This window comes from Gymnodraco acuticeps, unplaced genomic scaffold, assembly GCF_902827175.1.
Source record: "Gymnodraco acuticeps unplaced genomic scaffold, fGymAcu1.1, whole genome shotgun sequence".
In the NCBI taxonomy this organism is placed as follows: Eukaryota; Metazoa; Chordata; class Actinopteri; order Perciformes; family Bathydraconidae; genus Gymnodraco; species Gymnodraco acuticeps.
In genome coordinates this window covers 3253947-3281645 of record NW_022992126.1, presented here as the reverse complement: position 1 = coordinate 3281645, position 27699 = coordinate 3253947, and the positions used below count along the sequence as shown (strand labels likewise).

Genomic DNA, 27699 nt, shown 5'->3' with positions numbered 1-27699 from the left:
AGAGTCTCTAAAAGTACAATGGGAGCCAGAGCCTTTTCTTATCAAGCTCCACATTTGTGGAATCAGCTTCCAGTTTGAGTTCGGGCGGCAGACACCCTATCCGTTTTTAAGAGTGCGCTTAAGACCTTCCTTTTTGATAAAGCTTATAGTTAGGGCTGATTAGATTCAGCCCCTAGTTTTGCTGATATAGGCTTAGTTTGTCGGGGGACATCTTGCTTCTTCCTTCTCTCTGTCTACTCTCATGTTCCGATTAACCCAGCTTTCCCAAATTTCTTTCTTTTTGGTGTCTATATACGGCGGGATCCGGAGACATGGATGATCCTGCGGTCCTGGATCTTGAGTCGTGGCTGTGGTCCTGGATGGATATCCTCGTGGATTAATCTTCCTATTATACACACATGCATTTCCAAACATTTGGACTACCTATGTTGCAAATGTATTATCTTTTCAATTTACACACGGCATCTATTGCACGTCTGTCCGTCCTGGGTGAGGGATCCCTCCTCTGTTGCTCTCCCTGAGGTTTTAAACTGTGGGTTTTCTCCGGAAGTTTTTCCTTGTACGATGTGAGTGTCTAAGGACAGAGGGTGTCGTATTGTCATACTGATATTCTGTACACACTGTGAAGACCACTGAGACAAATGTAACATTTGTGATATTGGGCTATATAAATAAACATTGATTGATTGATTGATAGATGGGGTAGGACCAGAAACGTTTTCAGCTTCTTCTTGCACGCGTTGAACATGACAGAGAGACAGAGACTATTTGAGGATTATTTTATTTGTTTGTACCGTGAACGTTTTTTGTATCTGTTTGTTATAATTATTGTTATAAGAAAAAATATATTATTATTGTTGTGTTTTGTTTCTGACATGTTCAATACAATTGACAAAAAACATTTTAACAGATTATTTATACTTTTAGCTACAAGATCAGAATACTTCTACCACTGCACTAATGAAATCATCCTGACCCATGAACCTTCTCAGATATATAATATATATTTAATTAGGTTTTTGACACTATTTATAAATGGTAAAACCAAATCATTTAGTTAAAACCCCCAAAACACAAACTGAACATTAAAAAATTATATGAAAATAAATGTGAATAGAAGCAGAACATTTTATTTTCATAATGGTGGCACAGCAAAGTAGATTAATTCCCCATATACCTCCAGGTTGTATCACAGCAAACAGGACACAAGTCCCTGGGCCTTTAAGTGTCAGTCTGCAAATATGCACATCATGTTTATGCATTCACAAGTCAGGAACTGAGCGGAAATATTTGGATTATTCTTTCAGTGGGGACAAGTGAGTTCGTTTTCAAAGCACGGGCTTATCACAGCAAGTTAAATGCATTCTTGGTGATGTGTGTCGGATTTCCCAAATGAGATTGTTATGGCTTGAAGGCAGCGAATAAAACACAAACATCAGAGGAGCCTTCAGTCATTCACAGCTCATTTAAAACATTACTGAGGGACGCCACGCTAATGAGGTCACCCCGTGTAAAGGAAACCACAGCTACTGAAACTGATTCCTAAAGGAACAGGAAAAAAACATAGTCAACATCGAAGTACTAACTAATAATAAAAAAATAACAGCACCTCATGAGTGTAAAATAAAAACAGACTCAAAGTATGACTGCTGTCTCTTCACTCTGTCAAAATAACTGTACATAAGATCGACAAGATGGCATAAAAAAAATGTCTGCTTCCGGGTCACACCAGCCTCACTCAGTCTTATAAAAGTTGGATTTAAATGTCTCGTTGACCACCACCGCTGAAGTTGTTCCCTCATTCCCATGTAAAGTTTCCACCATCCACCCCGGCTAATGTCCCACTTTTAACATGAACACACATTCACTCCGACACTCATCTCTCCATGCTCTTTTCAGTAATTATGTATCCAAATCAAAGACATTGGAGGCTTCCTGTTCATATTTCGCCGGACTCTCGCTCCTCGGAGCTGGAACGCCGGTCCCGTTCTAAGGACAGGGATCTCTCTCGTTCCCTCTCGTTCCTGGCTGTGTCTACGGTGGGGGGGGACTTCTCCCTGTCTTCCCACTCGCCGCTCTCTGCCTTGTCCTCACGCCAACCCTCCACCGCTGCACCCTCTCTCCCCTTGTCCTGGGACGGCGAGGGCTCTCCGTCGCGAGTGTGAGATGACCTTTCTCTGGAAGACCTGAGGAGAAACCAACAGCCGCAGATTGATCAACCTCAAAAAAATAATTCATGTTTTCAAAATTAAACTTGCAATATGTATTTTCATCCGAGGGAAGACAACTATACGACATGACGTCTGCTATCACTCGTTACATCAGAATCATAATCGAACTCTTATTTATCCCAGAGAAAATGTGTTTTGTGACAGTTGTTCCATTCTATATTTAAATAAAAATGAATTGGAATTAGGTAAAAATGAGGGCGTGAATGATGACTTTTAAATGTAAAGCACTTTGATGAGTCATAAAGACCGGAGACAGCTCTACATAAAAGACAGTCCGTTTACCATTTACTGTTAGTTAAGTAGGTCCTAACCTGGTGATGCTTTATTTAAGTTTCAGTGATGAATAAAAAGCCACACCTCTTCCTTTTGCTCCTGTGAGAGTGGGAGCGTGAGCGATGCCGCTCCTTGTGTCGATGTTTCCTCTCTCGATCCCGATCGCCACTCCGTTCCCCGGCCCGATCTCCACTGCGATCCACGGCCCGCTCTCCACTGCGATCCACGGCCCGCTCTCCACTGCGATCCACGGCCCGCTCTCCACTCCGTTCCACGGCCCGCTCTCCACTGCGATCCACGGCCCGCTCTCCACTGCGATCCACGGCCCGCTCTCCACTGCGATCCACGGCCCGCTCTCCACTGCGATCCACGGCCCGCTCTGCACTGCGATCCACGGCCCGCTCTGCACTGCGATCCACGGCCCGCTCTGCACTGCGATCCACGGCCCGCTCTCCACTGCGATCCACGGCCCGCTCTCCACTGCGATCCACGGCCCGCTCTCCACTGCGATCCACGGCCCGCTCTCCACTGCGATCCACGGCCCGCTCTCCACTGCGATCCACGGCCCGCTCTCCACTGCGATCCACGGCCCGCTCTCCAGCTTCTTCTCTGGAGCGAGAGGAGCGGTGGCGTCTTGAATGGTGTGAGGACGAAGTTCCCCCGTCCCTGGAAAAAATATTTCGATTAATAAAACTGATGTAAAAAAACAAAAACAAACATAAATTGCCGTAAGCTATCGATTCTCAGATAAGAGCATCCCGATAGATCTCCTCTTGATTTTAATTAAGTTGGTTGATTCTGGCCTTCACAATAGCTGGAGTCATTAAAGACACGTTGGCACTTCTATTAATTTAACAATGATTATGTTTGTATTTTGTTCGTGGCCATTGTGGTCTTAATGTCAGAGAAGGAAACCCAGAAATGTATTTCTTTCATGTCCAACAATCCTGCTCAAACTTTGATATGTGTGCCGTTACACCTCATGCATCAGATCCGTGTCAACCTCTGAACTGTGTACTGATCACTTTATACGTTTTTTAAAATGTGTATTATTGATTGTGGTCCAAATAGACATACCTGTAGCGTTCTCCACTTCTAGATCTCGACCTAAGACGGATAGGAAAACAAATCAGTTAGTTTCCAGCTGACACTGAATAGTTTATGTCTAAGCTATATGGTTGTAACACAACACCAATTAATAAAAAAGGTTTCTGCATTTGTTTTTAAATTCCTTAAAAGATAATTTAACTGATGACAGTAATGATAATAATAATTCCTGATTTTCTGAGATGATTATCATAGTGTCAATTTCATGCCATGACGACTCCAGTAAGCAGCACCAATGGACGTTTTTCCCACCTTCTCCGCTCCTTCTCCCTTTCTCTCTCCCAGGTTTGCTCTCGTTCCTGCTCCCGCTCTTTTTCCCGCTCCACCTCCCACTCGCGCTCTTTTTCGTCATCTTTTTCACGTTCCTCTCGTCTTCTTGTCCGCATTCTTTCTTGTTTCTCTATTACGGCTTTCTGGAATTAAACAAAAAAAAATAGCACATACATAAAATGAATACCAGCAGCTAACGATGTTCTATGTTAGCTATAACACAAATAATGTAACATAACTGAGGGTTCTTATTTAAAAAAAATCAAGTGGGTTAGTTAAGTAGTCATATGCATGCTAGCTCCAGTGCCCTTACCCTAAGCTTTTCAAGCTTCTCACGGATTTCTATGAAGCCGATGTGCAGTTTGCCCCCAAAGTGGTCAGCTAGACGACGATCGTTGTCGTGAAGACCGAGGTACGCAGAGCACACCTCGCACACCCTGAGTTTCTGTTGTTGAAAGCTGGAGGCTGGCATCGAGTTTCTGTAGACATCCTGAAACAACAAAACATTGTGAGACTGGGGAGCATAGAAAAGAATAATCTAACAAAAGACACAGCATAAAGACACTAGAGATTTTAATTTGCATTTCATCATGCCTAAATTATAAAGATTGGACTTCATTGTAAGCTTTGTTGTGGTATATGACACGTATTAAAAAGTCACTCCTTTACAACTAAAAACATTGATTTCTGGAGTTACCAATTTTCGGAAACCTATTTGAGTTACCGTTTAGTAAAAAAACGGGACAACGGGTCACTTAAGACTAAAAATCATTGTTTAACCTGCGCCTCTCAGTCTCACCGGAGCTCACTCCTGTTGGCACTAATGGTGCAAAGATTCCTTTTGAGAGAACAACTGACAAGTAGGGATGCTCCGATTGACCGGCCGATACTCACTCTCTGCCGATCGATCGGTGCTCTCTAAAAATGCCTATCGCGAGACCCGATCGCATGACGTAAAATACATGACACTTTTCTCTGTGCGCGGCAAGACAAGCTCGCCAAAATGGCTTCACCGGTCTGGCAGTATTTTATGGTGTCCGAAAATGACAGTAAAATAGCGGTATGCAACGTGTGTGAAGCAGAAATCCTGCAGCTCCACCCGCTGTGACGGACCGGTGAGCGGAGCAAAACACACACTAATGGCGCATTTCCACTACAGGGCCTCGCTCAGCCTCGCTCGGTATGGCTAGGCCTCGTTAGGCCTTGTTAGGACTGGCTCACTTAATGCTGTGTTTCCATTACAGTTTAGTAGCTGGGGCAGTAACTATAGTAACGCAGTGTCACACTCTGGAACTCCCTCCCCAGCCATGTCAGATCCGCCAACACTCTCACATCATTCAAACAATTCCTCAAAACTCACCTTTTCACTCTTGCCTTCAATTCCTAATCAACTAACCCCTTGCCCTTATTTCTCCTAGCTTAGCACTTTCTACTTTTGTTGTTATTTTGTTTTACTTGCTTGTAAGCGCTTTGAGCACCAGGAAAAGCGCTTTATAAATGGAATGTATTATTATTATTATTAGTGTAGGCCAGTGGTTCTCAAACTTTTTCGGTCGGGCCCCCCCAACACAAATAGTCAGGCTCAGTGGCGGCGCCAGAGATTTCTTTTGGGGGTGCTGTGGGGTAGCTTGACCTTTCATAGAGTGTGCTCAAACATTTAGGGTTTCCCATTAATGTACCGGTCGCTACAGTGGAATTTTCTACTGCAACACTCCCCACGCACATACACTATGTACCCGCGACTGTTACAATGAAGGCTCGATATCAAGTCTCGGCATATAGGTGTAAGCAGGGGTAAAGTGCTATTTTTATAGGTGATGTGTGGACCTCACATAGGGGGGTCCAGGGGCATGCTCCCCCGGGAAGATTTTTAAATATTGAAGTTAAAAGCATCAATCTGGTGCACTTTGAGAGCAAAATGAAGAGATCTATGGATACATCTCTCAACACCCAGATGAAACAGAATTGTAAACAGATTTACTATTTCTTTATGGATATTTTATAAATCACTCTTTTAAACTTTATTCTTGTTTTACTGTCATATAGTATTTCATAGCTGTTTTTCATGTATTCTCTTATTTTTTTATAACTATAATGATCATATAAACGTGTGCCTCGGAAATAATTGTTTACATTAATGGTGACCAAAACGTTTGAGACCCACTGAGATAACACTGAGAGTCCTTTAGCTCACTGAGACTCTCAGTCTGACAGGAGAGGACTCTCCTCCACTTTGTTGTTAAAAAAACTCCTTATATCCGTTAGCGTAGCTCGCTAGCACCAGAAGCTAACATCAACGATCTCCGGTACCGGTGCGCTATCTCTCTCTCTCGCTCACGCACGCACGCACACAAAATGGCTCGTTCCACACACACACACACACACACACACACACACACACAGAGCCGAGCTTTAATGAAACACAGAGACCCAGACGTAATAGTACTGTATCATATTATTTTCGAATCAATAATTTTTCAAAATATGATTTTTTTTTTTTTTTTAAATCTTTTTTTTTAAATTTATAACCATTTTTCCTCCTGGTCTCTCGCGCCCCCCCTGTCATGCCTCTGCGCCCCCCTGGGGGGGCGCGCCCCCCACTTTGAGAACCACTGGTGTAGGCGGAGCCGTGACGTCATCTTCAATGAGAACCACAGAAAAATGCAATAATCAGCCGTTAGACAAAAGTTAAACAAGTACAAACCACAGACTGTTTGTGTCATGGCGAATACAGTCGCTGGTTTATTTATGTCAGTATAGGCCCTTGTTGTGAGTGTGGACGGTCGGAGCATATAAAAAGTTAGCTTAGCCGATCTCCATTCAGAAAACACACATTTTAAAAAGGGTTTTCGCCTGCCGTTTGTCTGCAGACTTGTCAAAGCATTAATTCATGGTTTTTACTAACCGGTATCAGTATGTTGTTACTTCGGCATCATTTTGAAACGTGTATTACAATTAAATCACGGTCAAATATGTTAATTTTATTGTAGTTGTAGCCCCCTTGCCAGCGATTATCTCTCTCTAGTTTAGAATACTCAGCCCGACTCAGCCTGTTTGTTGGCCCGGAAAGAACCTCGATTTTATGGGGCCAGAAAAACTGTGAAATAGTACCCACTAGCCGGAACTACGCCAAGTGGAAACGCAACCAAAAACGGGCCGGGCACGGCACGGCACGGCACGCTTAAAGCGAGCTCCGCGCTGTAGTGGAAATGCGCCATAAGAGTTAGACCTTACACAATTAGCTATTTTATCTACCTCTGGAACAAGCTAAACTAATTATAAATATATTTATTCTTCACTGTCGGTAGGGTTGGGAACCGAAACTCGGTTCCAGATGAGAACCGATAAGAAAATGCCAGGTACCCATACAAAATACACAATTTCGGTTCTGCTTAACGGTTCCTAAACGCGGTAGACCCTGTATTCCACCGGGCCGTCTGCACCGCGGTGGAATACAGGGTAAGGGTGGACTGGCCATCTGTGTGTTCTGGAGAATCACAGAACGGCCGGTCTTCAGCGGGCCGTTGACGGCCGGCTCGGTACGCTGACGGCCGGCACCGCCCTTAATTTTTTTAAATGGCATCATGTAAGTTACGCTGACAGCGAGGCTCCCCGCCCTCCCGTAGACAGTTCACGAGCTCAGTCACATCATAACACCAAAGATGGATCGCAGTAAACGCTCTAAAGTGAGGCTCCACTACACTAAAAAATAAAAAGACAAGGCACAGTGTAATGCCTGTTAACAGCTTGCCACAGGTATAGCTCAGTTAAAATAAAGCACAGCTTTTGTGCAATACATTTGTATTGCATGTATATTTTTTATTTGGAAAAATGTCGGTTAAAGCTTAAAAGAATAAAGATATTTTTATTATCTAAACCAGTGGTTCTCAACCTTTTAACACCAAGTACCACCTGAGAAAATAGTTGGCTCTCCAAGTACCACCATATGACCAATGTTAAAATACAGTCTATGCACAGTTCATGCAGGACTAGGAGGCAAATGTATTCATAATAACATTATTTATTGTTCTCTCTCTCTCTCACACCACAAGTGAGAATATAAAGAAAAAATCATAACTTATTCTCACACAACAAATGTCAACTGTACACACATGTCATGTAGGCCTCCTGCAACAACCCACATCGTAACAGAAAATGTCCTATTGGGAATTCAGTTCCACAATAATAATGAAGCCTCCAGGAGCAGATGAGCCTAAGGGCTAATAGCTCATCTTCTCTCCATTCTTTGAGCAAATGCCTCACTTCTCTCCTCTATCACAGCGTTGTGGCTGTGCATATCACTTTTGCGTTGCTGGCGGAGCCTGCGCTTGTGCTCGGTTGATGACTGTCCTCCTCCTCATTCACTTGTTCACTTTCGCTGGTAATATTCTCCTCTGTACCTCTCTTCTGAATACCTCCCGTTTTGAGCCACGTTTTTAACATCATTCATTACATTACATTGCATTTAGCTGACGCTTTTATCCAAAGCGACTTACAATAAGTACATTCGACCAGGAAGACACAACCTTGAAGAAAACAGAATCATATAAGTACATCAGCTTTCATAGAGCCAAACATTTCAAGTGCTACTCAACTGGCTTTAGATAAGCCAGTCCTTTATCAGTATAAAAGTGCTTCGTTAAAAGTTCTATCGCTCGAAGTGGAGTTGAAAGAGATGAGTTTTCAGTCTGCGCCGGAAGATGTGCAAGCTATCTGCTGTCCTGATGTCAATGGGGAGCTCATTCCACCATCCTGGAGCCAGAACAGCAAACCCACGTGTTTTTGCCGATGGGAACTTGGGTCCCCCTCGCAGCGAGGGTGCAGCGAGTCGTTTGGCTGATGCAGAGCGTAGTGCACGCTCAGCTTTCTTCTTTCTTTAGCTTGCTTGCAACGTTCGCGGGTAGTAAGGTCGTAATTAGCAACGCCAGAAATAAATAAAAAAAATGTTTTCGTTTCTAAATCTAAAAACAACAATAGCCTATTAGAACTAATTTAAACCAGTTTCAATTATCTCAAAAATACTGAAACGAATGAAAATAAGCTTGATAGTATGATTTATTTTGTAATTAATGTTATTCAATCAAGCCTCAAACTGATGTCACTTGTCCCTATAACCTGTTTTAAATTGAAGTTGTCTGAGGTCCTTACCATCAGCGGCTCTTGCAGTAATAAGTAGTGTACCTTAATGTCCCAAATGTGCACAATATGTGTCAATATACTGCTTTTCGTTTTTTTGTTTACTTAGTTGTGCTTCCTGTATTTTATATGTCTGTGTTATGTGTAAAGGTTAAATGTGGGGTAGGTAAGTTTGAGAAACCGGCTCGAGATACACTTTTTGTTATATTCCATGGAATGCTCTTAACATCCCGATAGCAATGAATGAATATATATATATATATATATATATATATATGCTATATGCTTTGACAAAAAATCCATTAAAAAATGTCATCTGTGGAAGCCGTAGCGCTGTAAAAAGCATGACCAATCATTTTAGCCGGCCCGGCTAAAATAACTGGATGGCCTACCTGCCTTCCACCTGTGCACAAACTTATCTCGTGCCCTCATTGGTCACGTTCGTGTGTGTTGGAAGAGGGGCTCTGTATGGAAGTGGCAGATTTTTTCCGGTTGTGTATTTTCAAATTCTAGCTCACTCGAGCTGGTTTCTCCAAAATTACCTACCCCACCTTTAAATACAATTTATATAATAAAAATATATAATAACTCCACGTACCACTAGCGGGAGCTGGCGTACCACCGTTTGACCTATTTATTTTACAATTTTGGAATTGAAACGGGGAATCAATAAGAACCAGAATCGATAAGCAGAACCAGAATCGGAATCGATACATTTCAAACGATACCCATCCCTACTGTCGGGTCCCTCATTACTGGATCAGTGAGCTGCATGAGACGATACTGACAGACTGTCAGGGGAGAGAGAGGGAGGGGGAGAGAGGAAAAGAGAGCGCTTCCGCTCATTTCTCCCGTGTTGTTATCCAAAGTTAATGTAAACTTGAATAATGCACTTCATTTGAATGTAATAATTATGTTAGTTGTTGTTTGTGGAAGCGCAAGTGAATGAGCCCCATTAACTGAGTTTTAAACATCACTTTGAATGGAAGATCCCCATAGCCCCCTGCCCACTCCCAAAATAATTATTTGTTTGGAGAGTTGTTATTGCAATTCCCGCTGGACACAACGTTCCAGAGAGGGAGAAAGGAAGATAGTGAGTGTGTGTATTAGAGAGAGACAAACACATTCACGCCTACAGTCCACTGAACGTGTTTGTTTTGCTGAAAGAATGTCATGATTGATAAGATAACAGACGTCCCTTATCTGTAAAGAGTAATGGTGGATATAAGTCCTGCTGTGGGTTTCTATACAGAGATGATTTGATGGGTTTGGATGAGTCATGCAGCTTCAGTCCGCAGCAGGATGGAGAGAAAGATCAACGATGTGCAGCGAGAGCACACAGAGAAAGTTCTCTTATTATTAATTAATGTCAATTTTAAATGTAAACACATTGCTAGAGTTTGATCTGTTTAAGTTATAGTACATATTTTAGGAGTGATTCATTATTGTTTCATTGAATAGTTTTTGAATTTCAGAAAATGTTTTCTTTTAATACCAGAATGTTATATAGCACTTAAATGCACTGGGTATTAAATGAAGATTTTTCTAAAAACCTTTACTTTTTAAAGAGACATCTTTTTTTCTCCTTTTGCATAATTGCTTTTTTAATAATCAATTACAGCAATAAACTAGTCACAATAAAGCAGTTATTATCTCTCTGACCTCTGCTTCTTTCTTTAAGCCGCGGGTCTTCTCCACCATTTCCAGCACCTCCTGGGCTTCGTCTACGTTGCCTTCGCCCCCTAGCTGCTCCGCCCGGGCCAGCAGCTTCCCGATCTCTTCGTTCAGCTCGTGGACGCGTTCAGCCTTTTTTTATAGCAGCAGGAGAAACAGAGAAATAACTGAATTGCTGTTGTGAGAAATAATTGTAAAAGATACTCATTGCAAAGAGCACTGCATTCACAAAGACCTGATAAAGATCTCATGATCAATGTCATCAGTGGGTTTGTCACCTTTGCAGCCACTTCAGCGCTGATCTCATCCTGCGTCTCCACTAGTCTCTTCTTAGCCAGCTCAGTCCTGCGGTCGCAGTCAGCGATGAAGGACTGAAGATGTTCTGCAGCCTGGGAAACAACACAGATACTGTTCAAATAAATGGGTCTTCATTTGTGTAAAAAAAAAAATGGAATAAACTCTGGCACGTCCAGCTGGGAAGAGACCAAGGGGTAGACCTAGGACCAGGTGGAGGGATTATATCTCTTCGCTGGCCTGGGAGCGCCTTGGGATCCCCCAGTCAGAGCTGGTTGATGTCGCCAGGGAAAAGAAAGTTTGGGGCTCTCTGCTGGAACTGCTACCCCCGCGACCCGACCACGGATAAGCGGGAGTGGATGGATGGATGGATGGATGGATGGATGGAATAAACTCTACTTAGGTAACCTAAAACCTCCTTTAAAGAAAATGTGGATATGCTGCATTCAAAAGTCAGCAATACTTTTTAGAATGTGTACTATTAGCTGAGACTATTCAAGTATACGTACAGTTACTACATGCTATTACAATCTGGTTTATCTGCTGTGCTCCCACTGCCCACTCCTCCTTTTAATTATCTTCATTTTTTTTATGCAGTCAATCTTAACTCAACAACAGAAATTAGAAAACAAACGTTAACATTCTTGTAAATGAAAGAGGCAAAAATAAAAAGCCAGAGTTGTTCACTTATTACTTAAATAGTAATGCTAAATAACACAAGTTTGTCACAGACGACAGTACAATCTGGGAATCATTAAACAACATTTAATCTTTAAACTAGTCCAATGTGTCAATTTTCTTAACAAAAACTCTGCTCCCACAGAGTTTACAATCACTGTAAGACAGCTTTGCTTTCAGCATGATCTGCTGTTTTGGAAAAGCATCTAGGAATTGACTGTGTTGGGTGGAAGCAACTATAACTGCGACATCAACTACTGCTGCTTTCAGCTTCAAATGATGGTATGTGTATTACTCACATCAAGTTCAAAGAAGTACTCCTGCTCCTTAGAAGCGATCTCGTAGTCTGCTCTCAGGGCCAAGTCATGGACCTTCATACACTCTCCCAGGTCCATTCTCTGCAGAAATCAGAAGGAAAAAGCCATGCACCGTGTTTGTACGCGTCGTCATTTCACTTGGCTAAGATTTCTCATGCTGATAATTCCCTGAGGTCTTAAAACAAATAAAAAGCATTGCATAAGGGAAAACTTTTGAATCCCAGTGCTGTAGGGCTACATCTTTGACACAGACTGAATTTGTTTAGCTTTATACTCCTGCATATGTGTTGACATTCGATTCATTTAAAGTTTGAGGGTTTAAGGTACAGAAAGATATTGGACAAGCTAAAAGTTACATCCAACTTTACAACCTTCTAGTATTGCAGATTTCTTCCCTTTTCACTTTCGGGGCCTTTGACCTTCAATATGAAGTGAAACATTGGCATTAAGGTCATATGAAAAGAGTCATGATCATCAATCTTGATTACGTGCTATAATGACATGCTACTTGATCCTGAAATTAAACGAGACTTTATACAAATATGACTCCTACACTGCTCACACAATATACATGTGTGCACGCTAAAACTCAGACTGCACGTAGAGCTTGTAGGCATTGTGTCATTTTAGGTTAAATGAGCTGGATTAGAACACATATCAATGGCAGCCCTAATACTTTCATCACAGTGTTTATTATATTGCACTTTGTGTATCTTTATTTATATAGCACATTTAAAACAACCTTCAGTTGACCATGCGTTTTAACATGATACTCACAGTGCCAGACAGTATATCATGGGGGCATGAATCCAGGAGGTGACTTTTGCAGACTCGCTCATCTGAGAACTTGATTCTCTGCCGCATGGAATCTCCTTTAAAAAAACAACAACACAAAAGCAAAAAGACGTGTTTAGTTTTCAGTCAGCCCACAAACCACAACACCATAAGTAGAGCATCTACGACTCGCAATGAATGAGTCAAACATATGTTAACAGCTAATCCTAAAAGTTAGGTGCTCATATAGATGAATAAAGGATAACATCTAGTGGAAAAAAGAGAGACCACTGACTGTGATCAGCTCTTAAAACGTGTTTTGTACTATACGATAATACTCTATTGTCAGATCGAGACTGAAAGGTTTCTTCAATCACATCAGCTCCATTTGCAACATCAACAAGGACAACATATTTTACACAGTATACTATGAAACAGACTTTTTTTTTTACACGCTCGAGACATTACACCGTACATTTGACCTGGGATGTAACTCTGTTGTTGAAGATATGGGCAACAACCTAACTTGCCATGCACACTGACACACAACAGGTAGCTAGCCGGTTAGCTATCCTCATGTTAGCTAGCGTGGTTTGCAGAGCATGCCTCACTGTCACTGACATCGGTTAGCTCCCCGGCTAATGCTAGCATCAACACACTGATCCGAAACCCCGCTCCCCCGCAGCGGCTCACCGTCTCTCCCCGTCCCCATGAGCTGGTCCAGCATCGCTCTCATCTGAGCCTGGGCCGACATGTTTCTGCAGGTTTAGCTAACTCCCAGGCAGCGACACACTTCACACATGCAGCCTCCTGACTACAGGCCTCGCGGCTCCACCACAGACCGCCGAGCCTCGTACAACTTTTCCCCACGAGGAGGAACAGCCCGAATCCCGCTGGTGTGTATGTGTGTTTATATGTGTGTGTGTCTGTGTGTGGTTTCCGTTATAACAATGTTCCGGTTATCACAACACTTTCACAGCAGCTAAATGTGACTTTGTGACGCGGGACGGCTCCGGGTCGTCTGTTTGAAAACTGCTGGAGTCCCGTGTCGGTGAGTGGAGGTGTTAGCAGAGTAAAGCTCAGATATCTTTGCGCAGACAGGCCGGTGGGTGAGCTAACAGAATATCTGTGTAGAAATAAGTAAACAGTTCTTCTGTAACATAACAGTTCTCTGACTGTGTTTCTAGCTGCTCGGCTAGAAGTTGGCAAGTTTATTCAACGTCCTTTCTTCCGCCTTTCCACTTCCCTCCCGTGCGCGTCTCCGCGGAGCGCGCTCTAGTCCCTCCCCCCGCCTCGAGGAAGTGCTGCAGTCAGCCTCGCGCACATCGATGGTATGGTGACGTTTCACCTCTTGGAAAAAGATGTTTATGATAAGAAAGATGTTGATGGTAAAATAGTGTATTTGCAATTTTTGTTTTATTTATTTATTTTATGTATTAATTACTACATTTACAAATGCTAATGGCCAAAAAGAAACAACATCACAACTCAAAATAGATCTCACATTGTTGACACATTACAGGGACTGAGGAATAGCAGTATACGTAAAACAGAAGACATTAATGTTTTAAATAATGTTATTTTATTTAATGTCCTAATGCGTTCTTTAAATATAATAGAAATGGCGGTATATGCCTTTGTAGTCTTGAAGTAAAGTCATGATGGAAGTATTTGAATATCCTACATCCAACACAATAATAGTTACTCGGGTGGATTATTTATTGATTAAAATCATCATACACACATCTAAATGGACTGGCAAAGTCAACACTTAATATTTATTATGAAGAACAAAAAACGTAGAAGATTTTCAACGCACCTGATTTAATTATAGTTTTGATTAGTTGCAATGCTTCACTTTTGCTGTTATTTCTATTTGTTGTTGATAAATAATATTTGTAAAATAAAATAAATTAACATACTTTTTGTTTGTGAAAATATATGACCTATCATAAGAGAAAATGTTTTAATATCGAACTGAAAATCCCACAATATTGTCACATGCGCATTCAATGTCACTTTTTAACCTTACAAACGCAGAAGAGGCATTCCTCTTCTTCACACGAAATTAATACAAAAATAATGAATTGTTTGAATTAGATTTCCTAAACATCTAGTCAATATCATGGGTCAAGAAGACCGTCAAGACGCGTAGATAAGAGTCAACCAAGTCCCGCCCACAACGTCCCACCCTATCTATCACATTACTGGGAAAAATGGCGTCAAGTGCACTGCGGCTGCGACTTTTCACCCAAAATGCGGGTAAAATTAGCCGCAACGTCGGGTCGAAAACATCCAACATATCCAGGTCGACTCAGAGCAGGACCTTAGTATCAACGTCGTCGGGGGCAATCTTACCGAAACCGGAAAAAGTGAGTTTTATTCTGCTTTGGTTACCGAGTGAAAAACCAGCAAAAATATGACTGACAGTGTAGGCGGGACTTCAGTTTGGATTGACAGCAGCTGTAGCCAATTGAAAGACAGAACACACGCTGAGTTCGACCTGTCAGCCAATGACTGCATGTTTATACGACGTGCATTCAGGAAGTAATTACCCCTTATTTGTTTAGCCATTTCAATGGACATATTATGTAAGACATTTAAATAAAGTGCAAATGTAACCATTTGCCTCTGATAATATATTGTGTTTCAGTTGTATTGGAACTACACATCTAGTGTGCCATGTTGTCAAGGCAAGAAAGGTCGAGTACAGTGAAGCATGAGGCAGTAGCCTAGGGCCAAATTAAAAGGAATATCGCCAGAGACAACTGAGGAGACAACTGGATCCCACTGTCTCACAGCTGCTAGACAATCTGCTCATATTTAAGGCAATATCCTGTGCCTGTGATTAGTCAATCCTTTGTACCTGTAACTCTAGAATAGATATTAGATATTTGTGTTGGACTTTCATTATAAACCCTTGTCTATAATCCCAAATCTGGACCAAAATACCATAGAGCAGAATGAGGGGATTGGTTTTGTTAGAATAGCTTGTGTCCCGGACGCCTTACATAAACTCTTAATTGTCATGTCACTTGACTATACCTCATTATGTTTCCAGACACCATTTGGTCTTATTCGCATGACAGCCGTTGTGGTGCCTTTCTTGTACGTTGGAACTCTGATCAGCAAGAACTTTGCGGCTCTCCTGGAGGAGCATGACATCTTCGTCCCTGAAGACGATGATGACGATGACTGAGCTAACTCCAAACAATAAAAGGTCAAATCAAAGTGTACATTTACCACACCTACCTCACTGTAGCTTGGGCATTTCATGCACAATCTTGTCCATGTGTTAAGGGTGTGTAAACTAAATGTCAAAGGGTGTAGTTTGTGGCATACTTGCAACATTGACAATGAGGTAACAATAGAAAGCTCATGGCAGATAATTAATTTTACATTTACATCCACAGGGTGCTTTGCAATACTGACTGAGAGCAAACCAGCCGGCACAAGGAAGATGGGGAAGATGGGGCACACCCTAATATATCCCTCCACCTCCACCCATCTCCTCCCTCTTTCCTCTGCTATTTGTTGCTTTCGCCATATTATTTTTTTAAATCTCATATCATGTGAGGCTATCAAAACTACCAGTTATGCCTTCACTCTTGTTTGCATGTTTTTCTGTTAACTCAATAAAGGGAGTCAAAAACATATGGATAAACAATTGTTATTTTTTTATTCTGTGGGCAGTGGTTTCCAAGTACACAATAGTTCTCATTCTGACTCTTCGAAGTCCATCCATTCACAACAGCAAATTCTGTCATAGCAATGTAATGGTTTTATTGCGGTATTTTGTAAATATAGTATGTTGGCTTGTTGTCATTGTTCTTCAAGGTACGTTTTTTAAAAGCTGTCCACATGGGTTAAGTTTGTCTTGCTCCCTCCTGAACTGCAGCGTTAGCCAGTCTCAAGTGTTCGTTGAGGGAGCCCGTCTCCAGCTGGCTGCGACCCCTCATGTCACTCAGCTCCACGTAGGCCTCCTTATAACGCTCGTAAGATGCTTCTTTCTCCTAAAGAGAGGAGGTAGGAACAAATATGGTAGACAAATCAAAGTCAGGCAGGTATGACAGTTGTCGATGTTCAACATGAAGAAGTTTATTATTTTGGAGATTGGATCATAAAACATACCTTTGTAAGGGACTGCACTTCATTCTGCAGACAGATGATTTCTTTTTTAAGATACTGCACCTCATTGTCTTTTGCTCTTAGTAATGTCTGAAAGACAAAAGGATATTTGGCTATAATAGTTAAAAATATATACAATATTCACATATTTATTGGAAGTCAGAATGTGTATTGGAAAGTAGTGGTTTGTAACTAAGTAAATCACACAGTTGAAACACTTAAGTACCATTTTAAGTTACTACTTCTTACTTTGTGAGCTTTACTTTTTATACTTCACTCCAGTACATTTCAGAGGGAATATTCAGCTTTTACATACAAGACCTATGTTCATGTTATAAAATATGATGCATACTTGTAGATAAAACTACCCAGCACCTGTAGTTAAAAGTAGTTCTGCTGAATTGCGGGCAGTAGATGGCAGTATGCGCTGCAATAAAATGTGACCAGCCACAGATGCTCAACACAAATGAGGCCAACAGAAAAGAAAAAAAGAATGGATGAAATGTAGCTGAAGGAAGGCATTACTGGGTACATCAGACAAACAGTCCAATTGCATTAATCAATTTGCTTTCTTTAAAGTGTTTTCAAAGGTCCAACGCAAATTGGTCAAATGTATTTTTGTCTGCTTCCCTATGATGCCAGCCATGTCAACATTAGTCCTTCAAGCCGAGTTGGAATGCAGCTTTTAAACAACAGTATACAGGTTTAACCTACTTTTATATGAGTTTACATTAGGTAGGATCTAAATTAGTCACAAATGTATTGCTATCAATACCTCTACTTCTGACGCAGTGCGCTCAGTGTTGCCAAGAGATACCGTTGTGTCCGACCTCTGGCCTGTGATGAAACGGCGCATGCGGCTGATCTCTTCTGCCAGTTTGACCTTAAGCTCCTGAAAAGAGATTTTAATCTCAAATTATTACATTGGGATGTCATGTGAACAAGTAGCTTCCTTTTAGTTTAACCCTTTGTAAATAAGAAACAAAGAGATTTTGATTGATATTACTTATAATATTCTATGGAAACAATTTAAATGTAGCCTGCATGTAAACCTGGTTCTCTCTTCTGAGCTGCTCCATCTCTCTTTCCTTGCGTCCGAGCTCGATCTCTCGGCCCTGGCCGTTCTGCTCCGTGCGACTGAGCTCCAAGCACTTCTGAGAGTAACGCTCTGACAGCACGTCCAACTCACCGTGCAAAATGTCCGCCTGCGGCCTGACGTACACAAACACACAAGTTATGGAGTAAATTATAATGCACTGTCATGCAGGGGTCACAGTCTAGTGTAGAACATCTCAAGCCGGCAGCGAGAGCCTGTGAGAAGGAGAACACTAAGCATGATAACAAAGTGACTATAATAAACTCACATGTGGCCTCTGTGTGAAGCATCCATGTGTGCAGCTCCTCCGGCCAGCCTCCTGGCCTTCTCCACCTCTCTCTCCAGATCCTCCCTGTGAGCAGCTCGCAGTGACTCCATGGCTGTGATGATGAATGATTTGTTAACTTGTCATTTAAACTGCAAATCAACATGATTTTAAAAGTAATTATTGAGAAGTTGTATTTATTTAACAAAGGAGGCATACTGAATAAAGCTGTCCGTTGCTTCACTTCCTGCCCTACCTCTAGCGGCCGCCTGGCTCTCCTCCTGCAGCATCCTGTCTCTCTGCTCCTCCAGCTCCTTAATCTCCCTCGCATGTTTCTCCTGCAGCTCCTGAAGTGTTTTCTGATGGGCGGCCTCCATGGCCTCAAGTCTGGCCCTGCAGGGGGGCCCGGGGCCACAGGGGCTGTCCGCCTCTATCCTCATGGCTGCACGCTCCCTCTTAATGCTCTCCACTTGCTCTCGAAGAGAAAGGGCCTGTGAGATAATTATGTATTAGAAGAAGATTGAGATGCATTTTGAGAAAATTGGCAAATGCTAATGAATCTTTGTTCCATTATGCAAATATTAGTAGTTGTTCATGGAGTTAAGCAGAAGGCGGCTCCAATTCTACAGTCAGACAACATCAGGTACTAGGGGAACAACTAGATGACCTAATTCAAAGATAATTAAATTGTTTATGTGAGGGAGAGTTATCATACGTTTTGGTCATTTCCACTCAAGTTCTTTAAGCGCATATTGTGAATAATCATAAAAGCAGGTGGATGGAAACTTTCTTACCTCTTTCTGTAGCGCTTCTGCTTTATTAGTTTGAATTTCTTGGGCTCCATTTATGGATGGAAGAGCCTCCTTTGAGCTCAATATATCAGTTTGTGAACTGGTGGCTGACTGTTCGACCTCTTCGGGGCTCGATTGATGCGCCTGGGCTGTGCTCGACTGATGAGCCTGGGCTCCAATGAGAGCCTGCGCATCTCTAAATGACAGCGCTTCTAATTCCACCCACTTCCTGTTGACCTCTGAGTCCAAGGTTTCAATGACAGGCACAGGTACACTCCCCCTTTTGAGCTCCATGGCGTCCCACCTGCTGCTCATCTCACTGAAGGGGACCCCCTCCTCAAACCACTTGTTCCTCTCCTCCAATCGCTTGGCCTGTTCTCGGTCCCAGCCCTCCCCTTCCTCTCTCTGACTGGATGGAGAAACGTCCAGATCCCCCTCTATTGTCTCAAGGAGGTGCTCGGCCTTATGGGAGTTTGCAGCCCTGGCGTTGGAGGTGGAAGTGGTCGCTTCATAGCCGGAGTCCCTGCAGGTGAACTGAGCAGAGGGTTGGCATGACGACGGTCTCCGGGAGAGGGGGTTCTCTTTCTTTCTGCCGTCGTCTGATTGGCTGTGTTCAGAGTGAGGCAAAGACAGACAGGCAGGTAGAGTTACACATCAGAGGAAAGATGATAGAGGGGGTTTGCTGCAGGCGGACCACCCAATCACATTGTCTGCATGATCTCACTGTGTTCAGGAATTTCCAGGTCAATGAGCAGATTAGATTCAGGATTTGAGCACATCTTTGCTGGAAAAACATGATTACCATCAAGAATTCACTATGACAGACTTCCTGTTTTGTTGTTGGCATCACTACTTTTGATTAATTATTTGTATTAACAAGTTATGTATATTATATATTGTAGTTATTTATATTGTAAAGTGGGGCATTCTTATAGTTATAGTAAAGTAAGAGGCTATTGATGTAAGATGTTATGAAGCTCCCAAACAGTATATTAAATTCTTCAAATAAGCTCCAACATTCAAAAACTATAAAGTGAAATGCTGCCTACATTTTTAGGTATCATCAATAACCTTATTACTTAATATATAATATGTTAACTTTGATCTGCCTTGAGTACTTTTGGATTGAACTTTTAAGTACATGTAGCAAATAACACCTATTTTACCTTTTCCATTGCAGTACTTTTTCTTGTAACTGAGTATTTTATCAGTGTGGTATTGCTACTTAAGTCTGGTCAAGGATCTGAAAACTTCACCACTGTCTCTTAGTATAAAGTCGGACTCACTGCGCGTTGTTCTGGATCGCCTGTTTTAGTAACTTTATCCAGTTCCGCCGTATCCTTGAGGTCATAACAGAGAGAGTGAACACTGCTCTCTTTGTCTGGAGGAGATCAAAAGACACACACACACACACACACACACACACACACACACACACTGTTAAACAGGAAGCAACCCAACGTGTAGTTGACGTAGATATGAGGTGTTGTTTGTGTCCGACTGTCTATCTGTCTGATGGTGTACACACTTGTATTTGGAGTCCATGGTTCTTCTCTACATCGCAGTCGGACACATTCACAGAGGACGTCAGGTTTATCTCTCCGTCCAGATCATCTGACTGTTTGTAACCCAAAACACAAATTAATAGTTAATAGTATCATTTAAGAAGGCTGATGATATTGGTCATGTTATTATGGCAGATCTGGATAAAACCTTTTCAAATTCCTGTAGGCAGATACAAATGAATTAACAATAACAAACATACATCTAGGAATTGCCAATATAAATATATAATATAAAAACAATATTACACTGAGGTTACTTGGGTATGTAGACTATTTATAAACAAGTTATATTTTTAAAATTGTATTGTTATCAACATATGACTTTTTGGAACATGTTGGCCATATTGCCCAGTCCTATCAAAAACAATTCAGAAATCACTTTTATGTCACATATCAGCTGTTACCTCCTCAGCCTCCGGGTCTCTGTAGTACCTCAGCGTAGAATCACCCAGAACAAACCAGTGTTTCCTCCACTAAGCAAAACACAGTAAACAAGTCCAATGGATTTATCACATTTTCATTACTATAAAACATTTCTTTCTTTATAAGTAGTTTAGGTGTCAAGTCTTATTTTTGGTACCGTCTGTCTGGTCTATGACAGTGTGTTAACAACAGGAATTAGAATAAAAATGACACGATTCTTTTCAAAAGTATGTTCAGAGTAACAATTTCAAAAACTTCCATTTACCTTGCCATGGTCATCCAGGCTTGACATCCACCCCTTCAGGTTACATCGCCTGTAATGAAAGCATTGAGAGCACGCTCTTTAAAGGCATTCTGTAGTGTTTCTGTGTCATGGTTGATTGTGAACAAGAGGAAGCGGAAACCGTCAGCGGCAGACAAACGTGTCTAAGTGTGATAAAAAAAATATTTCTGACGCACGCATTGAGAGGCAGGCAAAATTACAAACCACCAAAAATGGGAAACACACTGCAGAGTGGGAAGGTTAAAATAGGAGGAAGTGTAGTTTTTGCAAACAGTGATTGTCATTGTTAAACAGAGAAAGAGGAACTGATGCAACGTTATTAGACTGACTTAAAACTTTTAAAGCATGTTAGCACTATATCAAATACTTACCACGCATGCATCATATTGTACAGACATTGTGTTGAGGAGAAAAAAGAGACAACATGCGTTATGTAAAATGGGGAAGTCATAAATGTGAGATCACACGTGGCTCTCATTAATATTATTGTGATGTAACTGTTTCTGAACTACTATCAACTACTAGTGATTCAAAGCATTGGAATAACAACCTTTTGGTTTTTTTGGTGAACAATCTGTTTTAGGCGTGACACTACAGAGCTGAAACTGCAGGATATATTGAGTTTAACCATCCCTCTTTCACTTCCTATTAATATAAAAATGATAAATCATATGAGCATGCTGCCCTAAAAAGTAGAGTGTGAACTAATGACTTTTCCTGCAAGGGGCTTCTGTGAGAGGAGCACCTGAGGTGACAGAGCTGAAATAAATATCAGGGATCTACTTAAGGATGAATGTATGAATGACCCATTTTCCCCCAAACCCTCATGTGATTTATTCAGACGCCGGGAAGTCACAAGACCGTGCTCACCTGCATCTGCGGGCATTCAGCAGATGCTTGCTCCTCCACCTTTGAGGATCTGTGTTTTCCACCTTGATAATCTGAGCTCTTCGATAGGACAAACAGACAGGGTTACAAGCTCTCTTGTTTCAACTAATCCTTGATTAATTTTTAGTTTAACTGATTGTTTGGTCTATAAAATGTCAGACATAAATTACTTTTACCATTCATGGATGATCGAAAAAGTTGTTGATTGTTTGTCTGTCCATTGACTTATTGATATGTCACAAATCGTCACATCTCTGTTGTTTCAACATGGATTTAAGGGTGAATATTTGTGCAGTTATAGCGTTGTACCTGTGAATGAGTGGATGGGACCGACTGTCTTCGAGACGACCGTCCGTTCTCAGAGTCCCGACATTTCTCTCGTCTGTCTCTGCCTCTCTCTCTGACTCTCCCCCTCTCATCTGACTCAAGCGTTGAACTGTAGGTGTCCATTTCATCTTGGCTCCTTCGTAGTCAAATTAAAGTGCAGAGAAATAAACACATAGTTTATGCACAGTTTAAATCCTTGTTTTCCCTTCTGCAAATTTCGAATTCCTCTGCAAAGGCACTCCTCCTTTCTTTGGCCAAACAAAATTACAAACAACAACAAAATTACAAACAAAATTACTCATGGATAGATCAAAAGATATCTCCAAAGTTTTTGCTTTGGTCATGGGACTTTTGTTATTGCTTTCTTGGAATAGATGCCATGCGATGTTACCGTACAGTATCATACGGACCCACCCACCTGTGAGTCCGGGGCCTCTGGTCCCTGCACGGGCTCGGACTCTGGTCCCTCCTCCTCAAACCTGTAAGCTCCTCCTCCTCCAGCTGGATCGTAGGGATATCAGCCAGGACAATGTAGTCGTCTATGGTCATCCCCACCTCAGATAAATCGAGATTAATTCACATTTTAAATGATATGTAGTTGGAAAAGTTGTCTCTTGAGTCCACAGTCATGCTAGCATCTTGCTGGACACATTGCGGAAGAACGAAGGGACCTTTTTAACATTTAAAACAAGCACATGTTAGCTAGATACTTATGTTTACAATGGCTCTCAATTGAAATTAGTCGTTAGGAACGTGCCTAATGTTCACCAACCTATTTTAGCATGTGGCACTGGGTAAAGTCGGTAAAAGAAGAAAATGACATAAGTTATTACAATTTATCTTGAGAAGTTTGCAATCTGTTTTTATCGCAATCCCAATAGTTAAAAAAAAAAAGTTTAGTCACATTAGATTGGCTGTAGACAAGTTCTACCTGAAATACATACCTCCTCTTCTTCCACTGCAGCCTTCTTCGGTTCCGAGATGAGTAAGGCCTCCATGCCTCTCCTAATGTTGCTCCTGCTTCTATCACCGCTGACCTGATTGTCATTCCTCTCGTGGCTTATGTCAGATTCTGCGATTGCAACATGTGACAGTGAAGCACCAAGCAGCTGAGAGTCTGTCCCTCGTCTTGAAGTGGAGGAACCGCGGGAGTGTGGGATGCTGAGTAAAGAGTGAGCTGACCCCTGCCAGGAGCCTTGAGAAGGACACAGTCTGCTGTCTTTGGAGGGGGGCTCCCTCGGGGGGGTGTGGCTGTGTGTACTGTAGCCGTTCCTGGACGGTGATACTTCACGGCTGCTGCGTGTGCGAGAGTTGGCCGAGCTGTTGAAGGCTGTTCTGGTTCGAGGAGATGACTGAGATCCTTCGTATGAGTTGTGCTGGATGGCCGAGGATCCACGGCGGGAGATAGACTCCAGATTCCTGTAGAGCTTCTCAGAGTCCAAACTTTGTTTGTTTGAAGCTTGTGAAGGACTCCTCAAGTCCCGGCTGCATCTCCTCTGAGCATCGTAGTCCCCGTTCTTTAAATGCAAAGAGTCTGAGCTCCTGTGAGAAGGGGTGACTCTAGAAGGTGAGGCGGCCCGAGAGGTGGTGGACCCCCTCCTGCGGGATGGACTGGACCTGCTGGATGTTCGCTGAGAGAGACCGCGTGATGGGAGCGGAGAGGAGCCATGAGACGTGGAGTGAGACCGAGCCTGACTCCTGGAGAGGGAGCTTTTCCGCTGGCTGCCCACAGGAGATTCAGCTAATTTGTAGCGATCTGGGCTCACGGAGCTGTGACGCGTCGGCGAGTTATTCTGTGAATCAGCCCCTCGTCTAAAGTTGGAGTGGTAAGTGTACCTCTCAGGAGATTCACTTCTCCAAATCTCCTGCAGGTACGTCTCTCGGTTCCTCCTGAGGGAGGGCGTGCCGAGGTTGACGTTCCTGTAGGGGACGCAGGCTTTGGGCTCAGGAACATAATTGTTGGGAAGAGCATGCCCTCTCTCGTAGTAACGATACGGCCGCTTGGTGACTTCCTCCATCTGCCGCTCCCCCACACCTCTTCTGTCAGGAGAGAAGTAGCCACTCTCTTGTTCCCGGTTTCCTCTGGACTCTGAAAATGGTTAAAGTCTCATGTCATTGTCTGTTCATGTAGCCTGTCAAAAAACATGAGCACAAGTCCAGGTCCAAAAAGATAGTCCTAAATTACATTTAAGGTAGCAACTCATTTAAAAAATGATACAGGAAATGTTCTCCCCAAAATCAAGAATACATATGTTTCATTTTCCCTTTAATGTTTCTTATCAATATATAATGGTTTGGTGACTTACTGAAAAATGATATCTGCAAAGATGTATACCTTCTTTCCAGTTTAAGCAAACTAGATGGCACTTGACTCAAGGTACCAAAAATGACATTTTCCAAAACTCATCAGCAATGTACATTTCCAGAAACTACTTAAAATAATTCACAGATTTGGTTGTGAGTTTAATGTAAGAATTTTTTCTTTTTATGTCATTATTTTACAAACAAATGAGCACAAGCGTGATATCGATGAGCAGCTTTTTTTCTTGGCAGTGCCAACATTTTTGTAGTTAAGTTTAAAAAAAAAAAAAAAAAAAGGTTTCTTCATAAAACATGAAAATAAATAGTTTTTATAGTGAGGTGAACTGTCCCTTTAAGTTTAAAGGTGCAGTATGTATATCTGTGACCCTACCCGATTCCCGGCGGGACCGGTCTCGGCCCCTCCTCTCATCCATACAGGAGCTTTCAGCTTTGGTCGGGTCCAGCCGGGTCATATCTCTGTGATCCTCACAGTTTCTCTCTGGGCTGAGCGATCTGCTCCTCTCGGGACTGTCCCACTGATGTGGAGAGCTGGAGGATGGCAGAACGAGGTCAGCACAGATATACAGACCCAGAGGCCGGAGCAAACAACGAGTTGGAAAACATGTTTACTGGAGACAGTCTCTCTGGCAACTTGGTTGGTAATTACACATATTGTAAAAAGTAAAAGACGGTAGTGTTCAGTACTGGAAATTACATTTAATCAAGTACTGTACTATGTACAACTTTAAAGTTTAGTATTTACATTCTGTGCCTTATATACTTATACTCCACTACAATTTATTTATTTTATTTTCATCTTTTTCGACCATTGGCAGTGTAAGGTTTGATCCTTGAAAGCTAAAGTTAAGCAGCTCATTCAGTGATATTCACAGAGGAACCCAACAGACTCAGGTGTCTTTCTGTGAGAGTGTGCTGTTTCATCGTATACACGTATATGTGCTCACTGCTCAGGCATACTTCTACGTAAAAACATATGGTTTCTAAATCAGGATACAGGATACACTCACCTGGATTGTATGTCAGTGTCACAGATATTGAGTTCCCACTCAGGACTCAGACTGTGGACCAGACTCCACTCGTAGGTCCAAACGCCACTCACGTCATCACTACTGGCTCTGCTGGTCACCTCAGAAAGGGCACGAGGATCATCATCTGCATCCTGGATGGTAGAGCACAGCAACACATTTTCTATATACATTTTAAATTAAGGCTCTTGTAATAAGTGTTAGATAATAGGTAATAATACGATGCTTATTGTTATTGACATCGACATGTGTTAAGGAGAATAAAGAAGACACAATTTATAGTACGATTATAAGACATTGATAGGCACTTGTAAAGAACAGTTTATCGACTGCTTAGGTACTTTAAGAAAAGCTTTATGAGTGTATTATATTTGTTTATAATAGCGTTGCAACCAAATTCATGGATTTTAACTGTCATGTTTTGTTATGTTAAACCTTTATTTAGCTTTTCTTGACAGTTAACGAGGCTTTTTGTAGCTACAGGATTTAAAGTGAGAACAATGCCTTGTTAGGGTTACTACATACTTTTATTATTCACTTAGCAGGTAACTACGCTAAAACTGGCCCTGGACCTCAGAGTATTTAAAATGTAAGACATTAACTGTCGGAGTCAGAATCTTGAAGTTTATAGAGACAGTTCAATTTGATTGTGCCTGTAAATCAGATATTTATTGAGATTTTGTCATCACCTGCTTTAAAAGGATAAGATTTAGAAGATATTACAATGTATAATGTTTTATTTTATTATGCAGCAACTTTCATTACTGTATTAGCCTGACAAAAGCCCAGTCAGTTGTATTAGAAGGAGCCATTCATTTTAAGAAAAACAAACAACCCAAACCAACATAAACTGACCCTATATAAAGTAATAGCCAACTATCTTCCAAAGTTAAAAGATTAAAACATATTTTACTTACTGCGACTTCACGCTGTCTTTCAGCTAAATCTGCTGTCAAGCTTTAAGCAGCTCACTTTCTTCCCTCCTTCTTTCTCTCCCTTCGTTCCAGCTAAGCCAATACATTTAGTTTGCACAGGACGTAACTCAAGCTAGTCTCTGGTCATGCTCATCATTATTTCATTGCTCTGGTGCTTTTGCATTACCTGAACCGCCCACTCAAGTTCTTTCTCATCTTTATCTTGATCTTTAGTTCTCCTTCATTTACAGCCATTTTAGCTCTTGATCTCTTGACATGGATGCAGGTTCAAAGAGTTGGAAGTGTTGTCCTTTGTTTTCAGATCGAGAGAAAGTCTATATTATAGTAACTACAGCAGAGTAAAAACTTTCTTTACTTTAGTCCACTGAAGGATTTAACTAAAGTAGGTCGTTTGTATGAGGGGACATGTTTGCATGTGTCATTTGGGCATATTAGATTACAACCTATTCCCTAAGGATTGTAATGAGCTTTCATTAATTAATGATACAGAATCAAATGCCACCTTAATGTATTATCCTTCTCCCACCTCCACAGTCGTTTCACTTGAGGATTGCATTATTAGTTGACATCATTTAAATTCAGTGTGCAACTTGTGGGACCGTTTTGACACACCAGTCATATTCAGTCATTAAAAGACACTTGACCCGTTATTTATAATGTCAATAGATTTTGACCTCAATAATGCACCTGTTTTCATAAATGTTTTAAACTAGATCTGGTCACATAAACATGACTGTTAAAACCTCAACCAAATAGCTCTACCCTGCAATACACAATCATAACAATACAAATGTCATTATTTAGGTGATTTATCTTCAATGTCTTTTAGCATGATATGATGTATGGTGCCAGTAGAACGAAGAAGGTTAATAACATCATGTAGGTAACTTACAAAAG

The 27699-nt window shown here is 41.7% G+C and overlaps 3 protein-coding genes across 5 annotated transcripts; 1 reads left to right on the top strand and 2 right to left on the bottom strand.

The window, feature by feature from the left end:
- Positions 1 to 1108: 1108 nt before the first annotated feature.
- LOC117537943 (putative RNA-binding protein Luc7-like 2) lies at positions 1109 to 14042 on the bottom strand. The gene is made up of 10 exons (XM_034203370.1): positions 13448 to 14042; positions 12758 to 12852; positions 11963 to 12061; positions 10970 to 11080; positions 10680 to 10823; positions 4195 to 4371; positions 3864 to 4024; positions 3582 to 3611; positions 2589 to 3170; positions 1109 to 2186 (listed from the first exon to the last, which is right to left on the bottom strand). Exons 1-10 carry the CDS (start codon positions 13506 to 13508, stop codon positions 1940 to 1942), a joined length of 1707 nt encoding a protein of 568 aa, XP_034059261.1. The 5' UTR covers positions 13509 to 14042; the 3' UTR covers positions 1109 to 1939.
- An 889-nt stretch (positions 14043 to 14931) lies between these two features.
- smdt1b (single-pass membrane protein with aspartate-rich tail 1b) lies at positions 14932 to 16408 on the top strand. Its single transcript, XM_034203371.1, has 3 exons — positions 14932 to 15126; positions 15816 to 15974; positions 16168 to 16408. Exons 1-2 carry the CDS (start codon positions 14971 to 14973, stop codon positions 15951 to 15953), a joined length of 294 nt encoding a protein of 97 aa, XP_034059262.1. The 5' UTR covers positions 14932 to 14970; the 3' UTR covers positions 15954 to 15974; positions 16168 to 16408.
- Positions 16409 to 16416: 8 nt separating this feature from the next.
- Positions 16417 to 26908, bottom strand: triobpa (TRIO and F-actin binding protein a). Of its 3 annotated transcripts, XM_034203366.1 has the most exons (14): positions 22939 to 23070; positions 22503 to 22656; positions 22176 to 22253; positions 21288 to 21336; positions 21004 to 21072; positions 20563 to 20652; positions 20321 to 20415; positions 19038 to 19641; positions 18500 to 18734; positions 18247 to 18358; positions 17935 to 18094; positions 17658 to 17774; positions 16886 to 16972; positions 16417 to 16767 (listed from the first exon to the last, which is right to left on the bottom strand). In XM_034203366.1, exons 2-14 carry the CDS (start codon positions 22646 to 22648, stop codon positions 16621 to 16623), a joined length of 1989 nt encoding a protein of 662 aa, XP_034059257.1. In that variant the 5' UTR covers positions 22649 to 22656; positions 22939 to 23070; the 3' UTR covers positions 16417 to 16620. The 3 variants fall into 3 exon arrangements, with proteins under 3 accessions (XP_034059257.1, XP_034059258.1, XP_034059259.1); XM_034203367.1 differs by lacking the exons at positions 22176 to 22253; positions 22503 to 22656; positions 22939 to 23070 and adding an exon at positions 21677 to 21705; XM_034203368.1 differs by lacking the exons at positions 16417 to 16767; positions 16886 to 16972; positions 17658 to 17774; ... (4 more) ...; positions 20321 to 20415; positions 20563 to 20652 and adding exons at positions 23465 to 24609; positions 25213 to 25370; positions 25850 to 26001; positions 26785 to 26908 and having other exon boundaries at positions 21015 to 21072; positions 22939 to 23075.
- Between the last annotated feature and the right edge of the window lie 791 nt (positions 26909 to 27699).

Coding starts and splice junctions, on each gene's coding strand:
- smdt1b (XM_034203371.1), top strand. CDS start 14,971: ATGGCGTCAAGTGCACTGCGGCTGCGACTTTTCACCCAAAATGCGGGT. Junction 15,127..15,815: donor TCTTACCGAAACCGGAAAAA/GTGAGTTTTATT, acceptor TTATGTTTCCAG/ACACCATTTGGTCTTATTCG.
- triobpa (XM_034203366.1), bottom strand. CDS start 22,648: ATGAAATGGACACCTACAGTTCAACGCTTGAGTCAGATGAGAGGGGGA. Junction 21,073..21,287: donor GCCTGGATGACCATGGCAAG/GTAAATGGAAGT, acceptor TGTTTTGCTTAG/TGGAGGAAACACTGGTTTGT. Junction 16,768..16,885: donor AAGTGCAGTCCCTTACAAAG/GTATGTTTTATG, acceptor TCCTCTCTTTAG/GAGAAAGAAGCATCTTACGA.
- LOC117537943 (XM_034203370.1), bottom strand. CDS start 13,508: ATGTCGGCCCAGGCTCAGATGAGAGCGATGCTGGACCAGCTCATGGGG. Junction 12,062..12,757: donor ATGATATACTGTCTGGCACT/GTGAGTATCATG, acceptor TGATTTCTGCAG/AGAATGGACCTGGGAGAGTG. Junction 4,372..10,679: donor GCTTAAAGAAAGAAGCAGAG/GTCAGAGAGATA, acceptor TTGTTGTTTCAG/GATGTCTACAGAAACTCGAT.